We start from the raw sequence: 19,926 nt of genomic DNA, 5'->3' as shown, positions 1-19,926 counted from the left end.
AAAAAAAGAAAAGAAAAAACAGTGAAGTTTATGTTCATAATAACACTGAATTATTTTCATTTCTTATAAAAACTGCGTCTGCTTTGCCATTCCTTCCTCACTGGTACATTTTATTTCTGTAAGGCCCCATCGCCTTCCACTAAATGTGCACATTCTTTGCACATTCTCTCTGTCTGCCCCCCTCTAGACCAGAAGTCCCTGTGTTCAATCACTGACATCTTATACCCTCTCAATTCCTGGTAACACACTGGCACAAAGGAGGTACTCAATAAACATTCAGTGGAGGAATAAACTATTTTTTTATATTCCAAACAAACTTAATTAACAGTACCTACTATCAGGTGCCGGCAAGTTAAAAAAGGAAATGCCTGAGGAACACTCCTACAGAAGCATAAAGGCTAAATGAACAGAGGTTTATTTTAATATTAGAAAAAAGGTAGGAAAGGTCCTACATAATAATGGCTATAAACGTCTGTGTGACACCTCCTCTCCTAAACCCAGTGACACTCATTCTCCTCTTATAAAAGGTAACTTCAGGGAACTTGTGACCACAGAAGGAGCCAGATTCAGTCACCCTTTTTTTTTTAAATGAATGAATAAAAAGTCACCTTTTACCCAAGTTGAATAAATTTTTTCTTTTTTGTTAACTGAAGTATAGCTCATAATATTGAGAACAAACTTCTTTTTTAAGAAAAGTTTCTTACTTTGAGAAGTATAATGTAAATCTTAATGAACGGACTGTACTTTTCTCTGCATGGCCCTCATCTGAATTTCTGGTTTCCAATACCACTGAAAATGGTTCTTTACTCCCCTCTAAGGAATAATAACTCACTCACCATGAAAAGCAAACTTTTCCAAAGCAAAGCTCTGAGAAAGTGTGGTTTGTGAAAGAGAAATTATGGCTACTATTAAGTCTGCTATCAAAGCTGTTAAAGGGTGTCCACTGGGCCCCTGCTCGAGGCCGTCATGGCCAGCCCTGACCTTCACATGCTCACCGCTCACTCATTGTTCCTGCTGAGTCCTGGGAATGAGAAACTTGCTTAAGACAATCTTGAATGAAGACTTTAAGGGGACTCTGTACAGCGTATGGGGGCTTCCCAGGTGGCGCTAGTGGTAAAGAATCCGACACGACTCTCTGAGTCCAACACAACTGAGCACGCACGCACTGAGCACGCACACACAGTGTATGGAAGGCCTCCAGAGGCGCCTGACCTTCCAGTTCGGTCACTGAGGCCTCAGACGGTGCTAGAAGCTAGCAAAAATACATACAACTGATGGGAGGTCCTCTTTCCCTTTCCAAGACATGCAGAATTTTCTGCAAAACTGAGACCAGAACTAAGGTCGGTGGTCACCACACTAACAGCAAAACCCAAGGCAATCAAATCCTATATTCCTGTCAGTCCCCCAGGTCCAAAGGTCAATGTTCACCCTGCCCTGGAAAAGCTACACTGAAAGGGTAACTCATCAACAGACAACTGATGGAATAAACTACAGTCTCTGTACACAGGGCTTCCCTTGTGGCTCAGCTGGTAAAGAATCTGCCCGCAGTGTGGGAGACCTGGGTTCGATCCCTGGACTGGGAAGATCCCCTGGAGAAGGGAAAGGGTACCCACTCCAGTATTCTGGCTGGAGAATCCCATGGACTGTATAGTCCATGGGGTCGCAAAGAGTCCCACACGACTGAGCGACTTTCACTTCTGTACTGAGCAGCGTTACGTAAAACTGTGAAAGGAATGAGGAATCCATTTGTCCCGCTGCACACTGCTCTCTAGATTACTGTTTTAAAAGAAACAAGCAAAGCAGAGAAAATGGTGTGGAACAAATGACTGTTTGGTCAGGACGGGATGGAGCAGGCAGGGTGGGGGAAGGAGATGAGAATAGATGGATGGATAGAAGGACACATTTAAAAGTATAAGAAATAAACAAAAAACTAAAAAAAACCAAAGCAAAAAAAGGTTATCTACTGAAGAGGAAAGGTACAGGGCAGAGAAGGCAGGGGGAGAAACTAGATTTGAGTACACCTTATTTTTAACTTTTTTTTTTCTTAAGTTTTTAACCTTCAAATGATGTATATACATTTTACTTACTGAAACAAGATTAGGTGATTGTTTTTTAAGCCTTAAAAATATAAAGTAAAATAAGATAAATGACCCTAAGTTTCAGGTTGGGAGGAACACGACCCACGTGTAGAGCAACTATTTTGTGTGATTTTAAAACACAGGAGTAGGGCTGCTGCACACTCTCAGCGGCACATATCCTTAGGATGACAAAAATAAAGTAACTACTGAACTATATCTGGTCTTCATACACGGTGACATCATCAGAACTACAATGCAGATAGGTATTTCAGTTGATGAGGGTAGGACTAAGATGTTTAGCATAAGGAAAAGACAAGGACATAGAAATATAAAATCAAAGAAAAATAAAACACCTGTAATTCTATATTTGACCTGGAAATGTCAGTACAAAGCCCTGATATCATTTCTCATTTAGAAAACATATATATATATAAACACACATACGGATCTCTGACTCAGAAACAGTGCCTCACCAGAATAGCAAGCTTCCTCAGCACCTTGCACTATGCCCCATGCGAAAGAACCAGGGCACTTTAGAGAAATGGCTGATTGCAGACATGGAGCAGGAAACATATTCGGTAGGGCCTGAAACATCCTGTCACATCAGCAGAGAGACAAGCTCTATTACCACGGAACCTGGATTTCAGAGCCAATCTGAAGAGGCTCCCACTAGCCAAAGGATGAAAAAAATTTAACTTCATAAGAAAAAATATATATATACAATGGAAACATCAGATATATTTAAAACCATGAGCTCAAAAACAAAACACCTCAGCACTTTTTTATGTGTCTGAAATGACTAATGATTTTTTTTTTAATTTGCCTGAAAACTAATTCAAGAATCAATCATGGATCTTCCTTTCTTGTATGAACTCAGGGAAACCAATAAGCTGATGATGGGACATTTCTCTTTATGGAATATCCAAGTTGGTACATGAAGAAAAAAGGGTATAATTAGGATATTGTGTGTGAGTGCTAAGTCACTTTAGTCATATACAACTCTTTGCGACCCCATGGACTGTAGTCTTCTGTCCATGGGATTTCCCAGGCAAGAATACTAGAGTGGTTACCATTTCTTTCTCCAGGGGAATCTTCTGACTCGGGGATTGAGCCCATGTCTCCTGCACTGCAGAAAGATTCTTTACCACTAGTGTCACCTGAGAAGCCCAATTAGAATATTACCATTTTGCAACCCTAAGAAAGTATTAGATCTAAGCAAGAAATATCAATGAATGCTAAACATCATAAAAGAGAGACACCAGACTTTCCCAATAAAACTCCCAGTAGAACTACCCAACACTACCCATTAAAATGCTTTGTCTAATTCCTACAAAATCTAAGCTAAGTCTAATCAAGCAGCAAGATCCAGCTCTTCATTCACAGAAAACCAAGGGCAAGGGGAACATGTTAAATGACCACCCAAGGCTGCAACCAACAAAATGTAGGGAAATCTACAGGAAAACACTGCTTCCTCGCTTAATAAATAAACGTAAATGAGTAAGACAAAAAGAATGAAGAGGAGAGGAAGAGTCTCAAGATTAAAAAAATACATCAGACACATCAACCAACTGCAATGTACATCCTGGAAAGACAAATTATGAGACAACCAGGAAAATATGAATACTGATTAGCTTTTAAACAGCTTAAAGAGTTATTATTCCCTTCTATGTCTATTAATAATAAACTGAGGATTTTTTTTAAGGATTTTCAAGGAACATAGATGAAACAAGTTTACTGAAGTGATCCATGGATTCACAGAAATTCATTATACTAGTCTCTCTCCTTACAGATGTTGAAATGTTCCATGACAAAAAGTTAAGGGATGAAAAAAAAATGGAGGTTTCCTGTGAGTTCTTTTAAGGCCCAAACCCTAATGGCATATGAAGATGCAGAGGTTGACATTATACATGTATATAGGGCTGGTTGAAAAGTCCAGTCAGGTTTTTTCATCACAGCTTCTGGAAAAACCCTAACACATTTCTTGGCCAACCCAATATATACACATACATTAAATGTGCACACATGCAGGACATTAAATATATGTAATACACTAAATATGCAGGCTATAAATATACCTTATATACACACAACACTAAATATAAACTACAGGACGCTTCTTTTACTGCCCCCACTTCTGACTTCACCAGACATCAGACGCGTCATTTCGCCTCATTGAGTTTCCCCTGAGTGGGGAAAACAGTTCTGTGCTATCTCACTTAAGTGCAATGAGGACTACTTTTCCGGGGACCTGGAGGGGAAAATGAGGATCAGATATATTCACGTTCAAGGCATCCATGCTGGCTTCTTAAGAGATCTTGAGCTCATAGGTATCTCACAGAATCTCTGATCCTTTGGTCTGCTTTTTCAAAGCCCTGTTAGTTCACTTAGATTTAATTTACTAAAAGTCATTCACATGGAGAGCTTTTACAAAGTCACCATAATATTAAATGCCTCTGATGTCTTTCAAAACGGGGTCAAAGCAAAAAGTACATCAGAGGAGTGCTGGAGGAAGCCGGGACTGGGCTCTCTGGGGGCCGATGACAGTCTCTTCAGGGTTAAGACAGTCAGCGGCGACAGTACCACAATCTGTGAATACACTACAATCTACTGGACTGCACACTTTTAAAAGGTGGCTTTACGGTATGCAAATTATATCTTAAGAAAACAAGAATAAACAGGATCAGAGGTAAAAAATGTTCAGAAGTTTATTCCCTGAAATTTCTCAAAACAAAAAATTCACCACGTAAGTAATCCACCAGTTTTCTATTTAATGATATTCATTTTCCCTTTTACCTTCCTAAATAAGAAAACAGCAAGCTTAAGGCAACCAGCAAGGACCTCACGCTACTTTAATTGGCCAATTCTGGTCACAAATTAGGAATACTGCAAAACCGCGGTGCGTGTGCTGTCCTAAGTTACTTCAGTCGTGTTAGACTCTCTGCTTCGGTCGTGTTAGACTCTCTGCAACCCTATGGACCGTGTAACCGTCCACACTCCTCTGTTCTCCAGGCAAGAATACTCAAGTGGGTTGCCATGTATCAAGAAGGGCTTTTCCCCTCCCCTTTCACTTTTTTTTTTAAAAACCAAGCTTTGCGGGGAAGGGATAGTTATGGAGTTTGGGATGGTCAGGTACATACAGACTGCTATATTTAAAATGGATAATCAAAAAGCCTACTGTACAGCACATGGAACTCTTCTCAGGGTTATGTGCCAGCCTGGATGCGGGGGCATGGGGGCTGGTGGAGGATGGACACATGTGTATGTATCGCTGAGTCCCTTACCTTTTCACCTGAAACTATCATAGCATTGTTAATCAGCTATGCTGCTAAGTCACTTCAGTCGTATCCGACTCTGTGTGACCCCATAGACGGAAGCCCACCAGGCTCCCCCATCCCTGGGATTCTCCAGGCAAGAACACTGGAGTGGGTTGCCATTTCCTTCTCCAATGTGTGAAAGTGAAAAGTGAAAGTGAAGTCGCTCAGTCGTGTCCGACCCTTAGCGACCCCACAGACTACAGCCAACCAGGCTCCTCCGTCCATGGGATTTTCTAGGCAATAGTACTGGAGTGGCTTGCCATTGCCTTCTCCGGTTAATCAGCTATACTCAATATAAAATAAAGGCTAAAAAGTTTAAAAAAAAAAAAGTATCTTCTTCATGAACCTCTTTTCTATTAACCTTTCAAAGTCACTTTGAATTAGATTTACTTCAGCAAAATCATCAAACAGTGTTTAACAGGGTCCAAGAAACACTATGAGACAGAAAGCAAGATAACATTAGCAAAAACACCACAGGAAGCTGTGTCCTAAATATATACCCGTCCCACACGCTTGAAGGACACACAGAACATATAAAAGCAGCTAGCGGTGTTACAAATTTAAAATAAAATGTGTTCAAGAGGAGACATCAGATCAGCAGAGCATGCCTGTTTAAGAAAGATAAAAATTTATCAAGGGAAACACATCCAGGAAGACTGTCTAAAAGCACGTGACAATCTACAGATTTATTTGATGCTTCCTGCTCAAACACAGCAGAAAACTCCCACAAACCTCTCTTCCGTAACAAGTGAGTTGGTGCTAATCATTGGTCAGGTCGCTCAGTTGTGTCCAACTCTTTGTGACCCCCACGGACTGCAGCACACCAGGCTTCCCTGTCCTTCACCATCTCCTGGAGCTTGCTCAAACTCATATCCATTAAGTCATCAATGCCATCCAACCATCTCATCCTCTGTCGTCCCCTTCTTCTCCTGCCTTCAATCTTTCCAAGCCTTAGGGTCTTTCCCCAGAGTGGGCTCTTCGCATCAGGTGGCCAAAATATTAGAAAAAGGTATAATAAATACCCAACAACTGTTCTGTCCTGGTAGGAGGGAGCCTCTGGGCGGACAGCCCAAAAGCAGACCCTCTACGTGCAGAGGAAGGGCAGGTGAGTGCCCCAGAGCCTGGGAGACGAGTCCAGAGTCTGTCTTCACACTGCAGGAGGGCCAGGAGCCCCCAACACCAGGGAATACTGTTCAGTGGGGGACCACAGGCAGGGAACACAAGGGCTTTCCAGGAATTCCAGGACCGGGAAGAGAGGTGGGAATTCAGGATACCTCTAGATCTGGTCACATTCCCACCACCTTTGCTGGGATGATAGACCTTAAATAACCAGTTCTTTTACTTAACTTACTGGGGAAGGTAGTCAAAGTGTGCTGAATGACAAACACGAACATGTAATCACCAGCGCTATCTGAGCAACGACGCGCCTGCCAGCTAGGAGAAAACGCTTTGGGCACCAAATTCTTAGGCCGACGCTACAAGAATAAAGCAGCTAAAAATCCACTGAAACGTCAATGCTGTTATGTTATGATGGGTGAGTTAGTTTATAGTTTAGTATTTTGGACTCTGACATTGTATCAAGGTACAAGGAACAATAAAGCAGATTAGAAAGTTAAACTTTACCTGAAAGGTATGCAACTTTTTCCTTCAAAATTGGCAAAACATCCATAGCTTTCATTTCATCGTTTTTTCGAAACCCTGAAAGACAAAGGAGAAAATAAAATGACTGGGCTGCTTGAGTGTCATTTAATTTCTGAACCACCCTTATCTCCAATGCCAACACAGCTGCTTTCTTTACACCCACGAAGTCTTGTTATTCTACGAAGGAAAGTTTGATCCTTCTCCTTTAATGAGGAAGAGCAACCTGCAGACCCAGACCCAGAGGCTCCCATACCAAGCAGGCTCTCTTGGTCATGTCCAGCCTTAAATAAAGAATCAGTCCCCAAAAGACTAGATGTGAAATCAGTCCAGATTGTTTCACAAATCTTTGGTTGTAATTCCATGATTAACATAAACACTAGCAAATAAAGTAGCAACATTGTTTTTTAAAAAAAAACCAATTACGATTCGTGGCACACTAAATCCTCTAGGGGGAGCCCAAAGCCTCATTCTGTCTACAAATCTGGTTAAAAATAAAACTGTCAGGGAGGACAGCAGGGATTATAAAAAGCTGGGGACCGGCCACCGGTCCCTCTTGGCTCTGTCCTTCCAGGTTTTCTGGGTCACGCCCCCCGGGAGGAATGTCACTGGCGAACGTGGCAAGATGGCCTGGTGTCACCTGCCTCACAGGGTGGCCCAGGTCCCTCTTCTCACATCAAACCAACTCTCCCCACGCCCCCGCCAACGTCCGCGAAGGCCAAGTGGAAATACTCTGGCCAGGAAGCACAGTTTAGGACAAGCCAATGTCCATCTAAGCCAAGGGAACCCTGGCAGCCCAAACATGTCCAGCCAAAACTCGCCAGGGTAGCTGCCCACACGGGAGTTTGGAGTCAGGATGTTCACACTTGTAATAATGCCTCAGGATTTTACTCTTGGAGGTCTCTACACAGGTCGTCTGGGTTCAAGATATTGGCCATTCTCATCAAAGCAGTGACTGTGGGAGGTTCAAGAGGGAGGGGACATACATACACCAAAGGCCGATTCATGTTGATGTACGGCAGAGACCAGCATAATACTGTGGTGCAATTATCCTCCAATTAAAAATAAATAAACTTACATCTAAAAAAAAATTTTTTTTAAACCCAGTAATTGTCATTCATGGCAGAGCAATCTCTTGAAAAAAATTAAAGACTACTGCCCCAATCCTATCTTCCTGTCTGTTTTTGTCAAAACAGTACAAGCAAAGGATCCAAACTGTGAGTTGGTACTAGCCAACGGAAGGCACAGACCTGGAAGCCAGAGCAAGAAAAAATGCTCTTGGTAAGTGAATCCGAGTTTCCATGTCTCATGTGCCTGAGCGGTTCCTACAGACCAGACCAGCCACAGATGAAACCTGTAAAAACCACCTGTCTCAAGGCACAGACACGAAAGGGACCAAAAGCAGGAAAGAACAAGTCCCTTTATAAGGACGTGAGGGCAGGGCCCGGCCTAAGCCACCTGGAGCAGCTGAAACAAGTCAGGACACCGCTCAGGGAGACCTCGGCAGCTCCAACCAAGAGGAGAAACCGTGAGCAGCAGAAGGGGAGCCTCAAAGTGTGTGGATAAACTTGGCCCAAACCTCTGGGCTTGCAGGTTTAGGGCAAGCTCCCTGCAGCCCCGGCTCCCAGCTCAGGATAAGGACCAGGACCTGACTCGAGGTTGGAGTCCAGCCTGCTGAAACAAGCGCACAAACAGCAACCACACCGGCCCCTTTGGGAGAAACAGAACAGGATCTAGTCTCTACAACGTATTCCCAGAAGCACAGAATGCACAGATTAGTAACAACCCTGTCCACAGAATACCTATGTAGGAAGAACCCAGTTTAACAGGATGCAACTAGTCACAAAGAGTCTGACCCAACTCAGCGACTAAACAACAACAAAATCATGGACGTTGAAATGTCCAAGGGCTTAGCACACTACCCAGCTGGCTGAGAAAGGGCTTGCTCGACACGGAACCCAGGCCTCCACATTGCCAGCCTCTTTTGCTTTCCAGTATACCCTTCCTTGTGCTGGCAACCCACCAAGCTTTTAAAACAGGGGCTATTTATAAAAGGCAAGACAGGAGCCAAGCAGTCTACAATTTCATCCTTAAGCTTCCTTCAAAAACCCTTGAATGGACGCAATGTCGTCTCAGGAGTTCATTGCCCATCATTAGGCGGTTCACTGCATATATCCACAATCTGATGACGTCCCAGTTCCAGCTGATATGAACATGGACAGCAGCGGGGGAGGCAAATACAAAGAGGAATCGGGCACCATGGGAGCCTTCCTGGAGACAAGCTCATAAGTACCTGGAGGGCAGGGCGCGGGATGGAAAGTTTCTGTAAGCCGCACGTGGCACCCAGGTGGCAAGGAGGAGCAGATCAAATGACAGGACGCTTGGAGGGAGCAAGCCGTAGCTGCGGAACCTCACCCATGGGGGTTTGAAAAGAGGATCCCCTTCCACCGCCACTAGATAAGAAAACGCTGCTTCCGGCCATTCCCTCAACAGCCTGTGCCCGCAGGCGTCCTGGCCAGGACAGGGCAGAGCCTTCAGGGAGATGCCACCTCCAAGGCTGTCCTGGACTCCACACCACAGCAGCAGGCACTGCCTGTCACACAACCCTCAGCAAGAAGGTCCCGATTCCTGGGCAGGGACAATTCCTTGACAATTCCCACTGACTCTGGGCTACACTATTAACGACCTTGATGGTGCAAATGATGCTAGTTAGAACTGCCATGTTCCCGACCGCCCCACAGGAAGACGATCTACTGATGGGAAAACAAAGTGAAGGAAATGAAACAACCTTCACCTGCCATGCCCCACTGTAAGCCACTGACTGGCTCCCGTGGATCCTCAGTGTCTTAAAAGTAGCTACTCTAGCCAACCAGTTCCTGAATAGCCTCCCTAGATTAAGTAAGATTCACCATTTTTCCAGAGGAAGAAAGACACGTGAGTCAATGGCTAAACTGGTGTGGAAATGCGTTTAACTTTTATCATGATATCTGTACATGTCCCAACATAGACTAGAATGTAAATTCTAAATAGTTTCACTGCAATATTTTCATCGAATATGCCACAGAAAAAGAGATGTTAATGTTATTAAAATTGACAATGAAAACATCTAAAACAGAAAAGAGAAAAACATTAAAAAAAAAAAAAAAGAGAGAGAGAGAACCATAAAGCCAACCACACAAAGACATTGAGTTTGTGGCTATTATTAGGCTGTCACCTAAGCATTATGTTTAACCTGGTTTCCATTTTTAAAAATAGGCAAAAGATGAAGGCAGCCTGTACACACACTAAAGCCAGATTAAATATATCATGTAACTTTCAATAAAAAGAAGGAAGAACTCAGCCATGAAATGTCCTCAGATCAAAAGGCAGATTCTGTTCCAGGCCCTGAAGAGCTATTTATGAAAATGGAGCACATGACTACAAAAAACTTACAAATAAATGGCTTCTGGGCTATGCCAGTGATTCCAGACTACACTACACATAGGATAACTCCTACTGCCTGGCTTCCTGATGCATAAAAGGACCAGGCTGTGGCTCCTAAACTTGTGGAACAAAGGATACACCCAGCAACCGTGCTGGAAGCACACGGCTGTCCTTCCACACACTCAGCATTCTGGGGAAAGGACTGGGGGAATGCCGTCACAGAATGACAACTGCGAGACCCCAGACCACACCAGTGCCACAGCCCAGGTAACTCAGCACTTTACTGCCAAGGGCCACCAAACTTCACAGAGAGAATTTCAGGACATCAGTCCTGAATATTCACTGGAAGGACTGATAATGAAGCTGAAACTCCAAGCCTCTGGCCACCTCAGGCGAAGAGCTGACTCACTGGAAAAGACCCTGATGTTGGGAAAGATTGAAGGCGGGAGGAGAAGGGGACGACAGAGGATGAGATGGTTGATGGCATCACCAACTCGATGGACATGAGTTTGAATAAGCTCCAGGAGTTGATGATGGACTGGCATGCTGCAGTCCATGGGGTCGCAAAGAGTCAGACACGAATGAGCGACTAAACTGAGGAAAGAAAGGGCAAAAATAAAAAGAGAGAGAGAAAATCAACATGAATGGGGATAATTAACAGAGGTAAATGGCCAAAGTCAGAGGATGTGTAGTTGTTGGACCATTTTGTAGATTACATACTTCTCCAATTACACAGGCCTATACTGAAGGCCTGGCGTGCTGTGGTTCATGGGGTCGCAAGGAGTTGGACACGACTGAGCGACTGAACTGAACTGATACTGAAGCGTGTGTAGAGAGACTGGACACTTGTCACAATTTAAAGTACATTTTGCTGACACAGAGAAGCCCCATGTGACTTTTAATGAAATGCTAGCTTCAGGGCACAGGGAAGATGCAGTCGGCCAAAGCTCACCCAGCTCCTTCTTGGCGCAAAGGGTGTGTCCCAGGGGAGGCCTAAAAGGCAGGCAACAACTGCTCTCTTAAACTAAATGTGAAAGAAATTTGACTAGAACGTTCATATGATAAACGTTCATATTACTCTAGATCTTGATGTTTCTTGAATGCTATTGGGGGGGGGGGCTACAAATCTGATTTCATCATTGTGAACATAAATGCGCAGTTAGTGGCTGATGACCTTCTTTCCTCCTTCCTGGTTTCAGTCAACACAAATAACGCCTTTTCCCTCAAGCAATCATATTTGAATATTCAGAGATTTTAACATTTTCATTAAAAAAATCTCAAACCCCGCTCTCCAGGTTCAGCACGATGTGACTTGCCAAAATTGATTCTGCTATCACCTTTCAGATTGCTATTTGGCTCATCAGTCTGTTGATTTGTGATCTATTTCAATCCCCCCCTCCACATTCCCTAAAGTGACTCACATTATGTTACCCATCAGGAGGACCGCTTTTCCCCTCTTTTCCTCTAAATCCACCTGCTAGCCAGAGGACACATCTGGTTCTTTCCCTGCTGTTTCCCAGATGTCAGGCACAGGCTGGTCAATGAACATGGGTTGACTGAATGAACGAAAGAGCGGACGAACGAACTAACAGAACGACATACTTCTCCAGCTCCTTGCCCCTGAAACCCCCACAGAGGCACCCCAGGGTTCCTTAGCACTTTCTGTTTCAGGTTTGTAAACTATTAAGCTCAGTGTTGTCCAGATGGCCTATACTATGACTTACACTTGTCACAAGGAAAATTAACCTCTGGGTCCTAAGAGTAAACATTCCACAAGTTATTCAACAACGGAAAATCTTTTAGTTGTACCAATGGTCTGAAACTCAAACTATCTAATACCCCACTGGTCGAATCAACTTATTTTTTGCCCCTCCACTCTACAAGGAGGTACTGCATTGTTACTGTGAACAAATACCTTCTGAAGCGAGTCACTGCTGACCAGAATGCTCACAGGCTTGGTCACTTCCTTGGTATCAGATTTTTTAAAAGCAACAAACAGAAAAGGAAGAGCCACCCGCCCCCACCCAGTGGTTTTTTTTTTTTTTTTTAATTTAAAAAGAAAGCACCACAGAAATATTTTTACAATGAGCAAAAGCTTTTAAGCCGCACATCATCCCAACAAAATTTTTTATGTAGCTGGTTTAAAAAGAAATCTTTAAGATGAAGTAAATCAAGACTTTCAAAAATGAATCAAATTTTTAAAAGTCTAAACCAAAACACTGGTTAGTATTTTCCCTCCGTATTTATCCTGGGACTACTGACATATACTAGTCATTTGAAATTTTACCTAATCCTGCAACTACATGAGTCAAAATTTTTTTTAAAGTAAAAACCATGATAGGGAAAAAAAACACCGTCATTTCTTCCCCATTTGAGCTGTAACCAATGAACTGGCACCTTGTTCTCAACAGTCCACCTCACCTCCTTCACTGGGATTTGTCCCTAAAAGACAAGGCAAACTGCGCTGCTCATCCATTTTCAAAGGTCGCATTTGCGTGTCAGCTGTTCTACTTTAGTATTTACTAAGTGGGAAACCAGAAAGCGGGGGCGGGCTGCAAAGATCCCCATCCCTATAAAAACACAGCTTGTTGCGGCAAAAAAAAAAAAAAAAAGTGTTTTAATAAAGCAGCATCTTGAAAGAACAAAGAAAAGCAACGTGCAGCAGTAAGCTGGAGGGTTCCTATTAGTACGGAGTCTTGGTGGTGATGACCGAATCTTACTCCTCACTTTATTGAGGGGAGCGCCGGCGTGCACGCACCCCAGAGCACAAAGAGCCGGGCGATACAGCGCTGCACCGCGGCCGCGCGCACGCGCAGACGGAGGTGACGTCACCCCTTCCAGGCAGGCCGGCCGCAGTGCCGAGTCCGGACCTTTCTCCGCAGTGCCTGCAGGATTAGTCACGGATCACGGGGCGCGGCGCCGCGCGGGGCACGCGGTTTGCGCTATCAGGGGTTTTAGCCCTGCAAGCACTGAGATCAGTGTTGCGTAGGAAGGAAGCATTTTCTCTAAGCCTGCATCCTCTCTGAAGATGTGGAAGGCGGAGGGGGGGTGGTGCGGGGGAGGAGAAGGTGCGGGAAGAGACAAGGTTGTAAATCAAATGTTGTACGTGTCTTTTTTACTAATATGTAACAAATCAAAACAATGTAAGGCTTATATTATTTTCCCATATATCTGTAAGTGCAGTCCACACACACAAGATCATTACGAGGGTCGGACACGACTTAGCAACCGAACAACAGCAGCAACAGACCGCATATAAAGTGAAGTATTCATACCAAGAATAGGGACATGTTCACAGGCCACCACGCAGGAATATGGATGGGGTTTCATACTGCAGCATTATGATTTTTACTTATAACCTTTATGGTTGTAATAACTGTCAGGCTCACTGATTTATTCCTTCACATAATTTTAGAAGCAATAGCCTGTCACATCATACTGCAAGAGAGGTTTGATTGATTCGAGGCCGTTAAGAATGTTTCAACTTAAAAGAGCTCTGACTTTTAATGTCTTGAGCACAAAATATAGAAAAACAAAGAAAAATAACCACACATACAAAAAGAAACCATAATAAGAATATTTTGACTATTCCACATACTTTAATGAAAACATCTGTAGAATTTTCAACATTTGATGATTTAACTACGTGGTAACTGTGTTAGAGGTTAATTTAAAAGCATAACTAATAAGCCAATGAAAGGAAATATTCCAACAGTCAAAATAGGAAGAGGAGTATCAAAAACAGGGGGTGGGGGGGAGTTCTACAATCTCATAAATCAAAAAAGAACCATGTGCCCAGATGTGCCATTCATCTTTGCCTCCCCAGGGGCCAGCACAGGGCCAAGCGCAGAGAAACCTTCTCCTCATGTCTGTCTAATGCCAAGAGAAAGAACACGTCTGTCTGCGTTTATGCTGGTACTGCTGGAGAGGCCTCTGGGGGAAGCTCACCCAGGCTGTATCTTGGGACCTATCACTCAAGCTAAACTACATTTACACACACACACACTTGCAGACATATAGCTCTGTGTGCTAACAGACATCGAGTAAGATTTGCTTTACGTAAGGAGCCACCTCTCAGGAAAGCTGTTTAAAAAGTTCATTTGCAGCCAACGAGTAATAGTCATACAACAATATAAGTGGATCAAATTAACCAAGGCTGACTGCTAAAATGCAACTTCTTTAATCATTACAGCAAACAATCCGTAAGTGGTAGCACCCTAACCCTCTACCAAATAAGAAAAAAATCTAATACACTTGTATTTTATTTTCATGCACATCACAATCAAATTCTGTAAAAAGCTTTGGAAAATAAAGCTATAACTCTACTCTTTCCCTTGAATATCTTTTTGATTATTACCTACAAAAAGGCTCTTGATTACAGAGAAGTGGTATAAATGGGTGGTATTAAAACTCCTCCTGGTATGCACTGATTTGCCCTGATCTGGGGTGACTTGAACATCCAGCGTAATCTAGGGTCCTTTTATTGAACTCAGTGTGTTTGGCAACATAAGTAGTAATAAGTCTGTACAGTGAGAGACACACAAGTGTGGAAAAATGCAGCCAGAGGAAATCAGAGTGAGACGTCATCTAAGATGTAGGATTTATGGGGAGAGATGGTTGTGGTTGGTCTTGGCTGGAACAAAGACGGGTCAGTAACCAGTGGGCAGGTGCCTGGGGTACGGTCTTCTCCAAGTATCTAACACGCATCTTCCCAGACCTGCTGCCCACGGTGTGGGTCGCAGCGCAGTACCAGGCCCCACAAACCACCCACCGCACGACTTAACCAGGAACCTGGGCTCACCCTGCCCCCATCCTCTCTTGCACTCCTGCACACACGGAAGCATTGTGTCCACCGGCCAGCATGGCCCTCGCGTGTGTGCCTCCAACAACCTCCTGATGGATGCTCATGACTCCCTGGGATTCATTCTGGCACCCTCCCCCTGAATGCACCTCTCCCAATTCCACTCCCCTAAAATTCGCCAGTGGCTACTGTGAAATGAAAATATCTCCTGCCATATTAATAAACAAGACCTGTCACCGCCATCAGTGATTTCTGGCCTCCAAATGTGAACGAGGGCTCCCCAAACTGTGATCCAGCAGATGCCACCAGCCCCCACGGTGACTGCTGAGGAGCTGGGAGAATGCAAGCAGCAAGATGAACAAGGAAAAGGACTGGCCCCGGAGAGCTGAGGTGCATATGAAAGGAATGAATTCAGTGAGTCCACAGGCTTGCATCTTCCCATACATAGAATGCCATAAATTCCTTAACTTGATACTTGATCTTTGATGTTCAGACTGCTGCTCCCTTTGTTGCAAACCTGCATAGAGCCTGACTTCCCACCCCTGCCTTCTTAGAGCAGTTTTCTCAGAGTTACCTTCTCCCGGGTCAGAGTCAAACATTCCCCCCAAAACAAAACCTGCAGGTTGTGACTATCTTTTAGTCGACACCTCCAATCAAGTCCAAACTCCGAGACGTGGCACAGAGGTCCTCAAGACCTGACATCCACTCACCCCTGTGGCCTCACTATTCCTCGTCCTCATTCAGGACCCTCTCCCCACACCCACTCCAGGAATTCTAACCGCCTGCAGTGAACCACCCGTGCTTACAGCTGAACTTGCACACACACTGTTCCCCTATCAGCCAGAAACACCCCCCAACATGCACACACACACACACAGCCTTTACTCTCCCATCTCCTCCTGAGACCAATCCCGCCCCATCTGTGAAGCCTTGGAGAGCCCCCCAGTGCTGGATAAGACCCCCACGCCTCACCCCCCACAGCACTCCAAACCCTTCGGGTGTCATGTCATCTATCACAAACAGTAACATCCCAGCACATCTGGAGTACGTCACCCAGGACAACCTGCCTCGTTACCAGCCAGGAGCATCAAGGGTACAGAACAAACAAGCATGGAGGCCAAGTTGAAGTTGTGCAGCCAGTCTGCACATCTAAGTTAAAGGGACTTAACGCTAATCCATGAACTAAGACTTGGGTTTAAATTTAGGTTTATTCCTGCCTCTCTTCACAAAGAAGGCCCCAGCCTTCTTTCTGTGAACCCTAAAATGCTAAGGTTCTGCTTCTGAGTATGTCCTGCTGCTCAGATGGCGTGAGAAGGGGTAGAAGGCAGCGAGGATGCAGAAGCCACAACCCTCCCCACAGATCTTCCTCCCAGCTCCTCGGGTTCAGCAGCAAACACTTATCAATCCCTTCTGTCTTCAAGACACGATGGTGATTATCTTTCCATTAAAGGGTAAGAGATAAAGCAAGGCTGAATATCTTAATAAGCTACCAATTAATTTGAAAGTCCAGTTGTTGTTCAGTTGCTAAGTCACGCCCGACTCTTTGCAACCCCATGGACTGCAGCATGCCAGGGTTCCCTGTCCTTTAGTATCTCCCAGAGTTTGCTCAAACTCAGGTCCACTGAGTCAGTGATGCCATCCAACCATCTCATCCTCAGTCGCCCCCTTCTCCTCTTGCCCCCAATCTTTCTCAGCACCAGGGTCTTTTCCAACAAGTCTGCTTTTCGCATCAGGTGGCCAAAGGACTGGAGGTTCAGCTTCAGCATCAGTCCTTCCAATGAATATTCAGGGTTGACTGCCTTTGGGACTGACTAATTTGATCTCCGTGCTGTCCAAGGGCCAGTGTCCAGTGACTGCATCTAAACGAAAATACTGTATAGTTCTTCCTCAACTTACAATGGAGTTATATCCAGATAAACCCATCACAAAAGTCAGAGGTTTCTTAAGTTGAAAATGCATTTAATACACATACTGAACATCATAACTTAGGCAAGACCACTGTACATGTGCTCAGAACACTTACATTAGCTGAAAGTTGGGCAAAATCATCTAACACAAATTCTATAATGAAGTTGAATGTCTCTTGTAATTTATTGAACACTGTACTGAAAGTAAAAACAAAAAAAACAGAGCAGCTGTCTTGGGTACAAAATGGCTTTAAGTGTATTGGTTGTTTACCCCCATGAATGGGCAGCTGTCTGGGAACTGCGGGTCCCAGCCACTGGCAAGCATGCCCTGGAAGTGCCTACCGCACAAGGCTGGCCCCAAAAGATCAACGTTCAACATTACAAGTATGGTTTCCCTTGAATGTGTATGGTTTTCACACCATCGTAAAGTGAAAAAAATCTCAAGTTAAGCCATTGTAAGTCAGCAACCAGCTATATTCAGAGACATTAAATCACACACACACAATTTCCAAGTTTCTGCTAAAGCATTCAGCAAAGTTAAGATACACTATGTTCTACATACACTACTGGGCTTCCCTGGTGGCTCAGTGGTAAAGAATCCACCAGCCAATGCAGGAGACGTGGGTCCAATCCCTGGGTCGGGAAGATCCCTTGGAGAAAGAAATGGCAACTTACTCCAGTATTCTTGCCTGGGAAATCCCATGGACGGGGAGCCTGGCGGGTTACAGTACTTGCGGTTGCAAAGAGTCAGATACAACTTAGTGACTAAACAACAGCAAGAAATATATGCTTCCACGTGTAAAACAGACAGCTAGTGGGAATCTGTGCAGGGAGCTCAGCTTGGGGCTCTGTGACGACCTAAAAGGGTGGGATGGAGTGAGGGGAGAGATGCTCAAGAGGGAGGGGGTCCATGTATACTGACAGCTGATTCACGCTGTTGTACAGCAAAAACCAACAAAACACTAAAGCAATTCTCCAGTTAGAAAAAGAAGATATCGTATGTCCTTTTTTGGCCTCAAAATTCCTCAGTTAACTCATTTACCCTTATTAACACATCACATATGGTAAATGCCACAAAGAAATGAAAATTTTAACTGAAGAACTGGAAAGTTACTTTCATTTGGATCTAATTTCAACATATATTCACTAGAAAAATGTCTTCAAGAAAGATCAAAGAATTTGGCAGAACTTTCTTCCAAAACGTAGAAAGCTCTACTTCTGCAGTCCTCAGACGAAGCTTACAATTATGTTTATCATCATTTGGATTTCATAAAGGACATGTTTACACACGGTGTTCTCGAAAGCCCTAGAGATGGTCCCCCTAAATGACATGTTCCTGATTTTAAGAAGCTTATCATCTAAAACAAAACAAAACACACGTATTTAACCAAGCAGTAGCCTTGACAGTGTGAACATAACAGGCAGAGTCTGGTGTGCAAATAAATACGCCATGCAAGTGCAGGTACTGTTATTCATAAGAAATGTAGATGATGATGTGATTAACTACACAGATCCATCTAAAATTATGATTTTTGCCACTGAAATTTTATATCGATCACTGCCACTAAAACTAAGTCCTTGACACAGAAAATGGGGCTCCTGGAGGGAAGTTTAAGGGGGAGGGGACATATGAATACCTGCAGCTGATTCATGTTGATGTACGGCAGAAACCAACACAATATTGTAAAGCAATTATCCTCCAATTACAAATAAATAAATTTAAATTAAAAAAAAGCAAAAGGGTGGAAACCCCTGCTATAGGGATTAAAACCACAAAGCATAAATAATGTTATGACACGTGAAGAGAGGAATACAATGATCTCTTTCATCATCAGAAGCCCACTTGATGGCTTATATACAGGTGCTTGGACCCCGTTATTCAGCAAACTTATTCTGCTTTGAAAATTTTCTTCATCTGTTTCCAGATGTTAACAGAAATAACATTATCGGAGACACCTTGGGACACAACTGCTGCTTGAGGACACCCATGGGAGCAAGCTAAGTCCTGTCCTTGGGATGTTTACTGATCAGTGGAGGACAGACAGCCTGGAGCAGGGTTAGACACCCAGGTGGTGCAACGCCCTCCCGCTAAGCAAGGACACCTCAAAAATAAATAAAAGTGGTGTCTATGGCTGGTTTGTTTTCTTTCAGGCTGAATTCCAAATGCAACTTACAGTTAAGTTGGAAGCTTTCTTGCAGATCCTTCTACTTAGCATAATGAGACGTGACTGCTCAATGGGGTATCAGATAGTTTGAGTTTCAGTCCGGAGGCCACACTGCTGGGTGGTGGCTTCCAGGGAGAAAGGCAAGTCTAACAAAGATCCATCTAGTCAAAGCTATGGTTTTTCCAGTAGTCCTGTATGGATGTGAGAGTTGGAATATAAAGAAAGCTGAGTGCTGAAGAACTATGCTTTTGAACTGTGGTGCTGGAGAGGACTCTTGAGAGCCCCCTTGGACTGCAAGGAGATCCAACCAGTCCATCCTAAAGGAAATCAGTCCTGAATACACATTGGAAGGACTGATGCTGAAGCTGAAACTCCAGTACTTTGGCCACCTGATGCGAAGAACTGACTCATTTGAAAAGACCCTGATGCTGGGAAAGATTGAAGGTGGGAGGAGAAGGGGACGACAGAGGATGAGATCGTTGGATGACATCACCGACTCAATGGACGAGAGTTTGAGCAAGCTCCGGGAGTTGGTGATGGATGGACAGGGAGGCCTGGGGTGCTGTGGTCCATGGGGTTGCAAAGAGTCGGACATGACTG

At 44.0% G+C, this 19,926-nt stretch overlaps 1 protein-coding gene across 4 annotated transcripts in view; it reads right to left on the bottom strand.

Annotated features, from left to right (window-relative positions):
• The window catches only part of TRIO (trio Rho guanine nucleotide exchange factor), a 362,249-nt gene that overhangs the window by 227,959 nt on the left and 114,364 nt on the right, over positions 1 to 19,926 (bottom strand). For all 4 annotated transcript variants that reach the window (XM_055422254.2, XM_055422251.2, XM_055422253.2 and 1 more), the window contains exon 2: positions 7,016 to 7,090. In XM_055422254.2, coding sequence (XP_055278229.2) covers positions 7,016 to 7,090 — 75 coding nt within the window. The remainder of the gene's footprint in view (positions 1 to 7,015; positions 7,091 to 19,926) is intronic.

Source organism: Moschus berezovskii, chromosome 18 (genome assembly GCF_049115385.1).
Source record: "Moschus berezovskii isolate FMDL1 chromosome 18, NW_MosBer_1.0, whole genome shotgun sequence".
Classification (NCBI taxonomy): domain Eukaryota; kingdom Metazoa; phylum Chordata; class Mammalia; order Artiodactyla; family Moschidae; genus Moschus; species Moschus berezovskii.
Note: the sequence above shows the minus strand (reverse complement) of the source record. Positions and strands in the feature narration are given on the sequence as shown.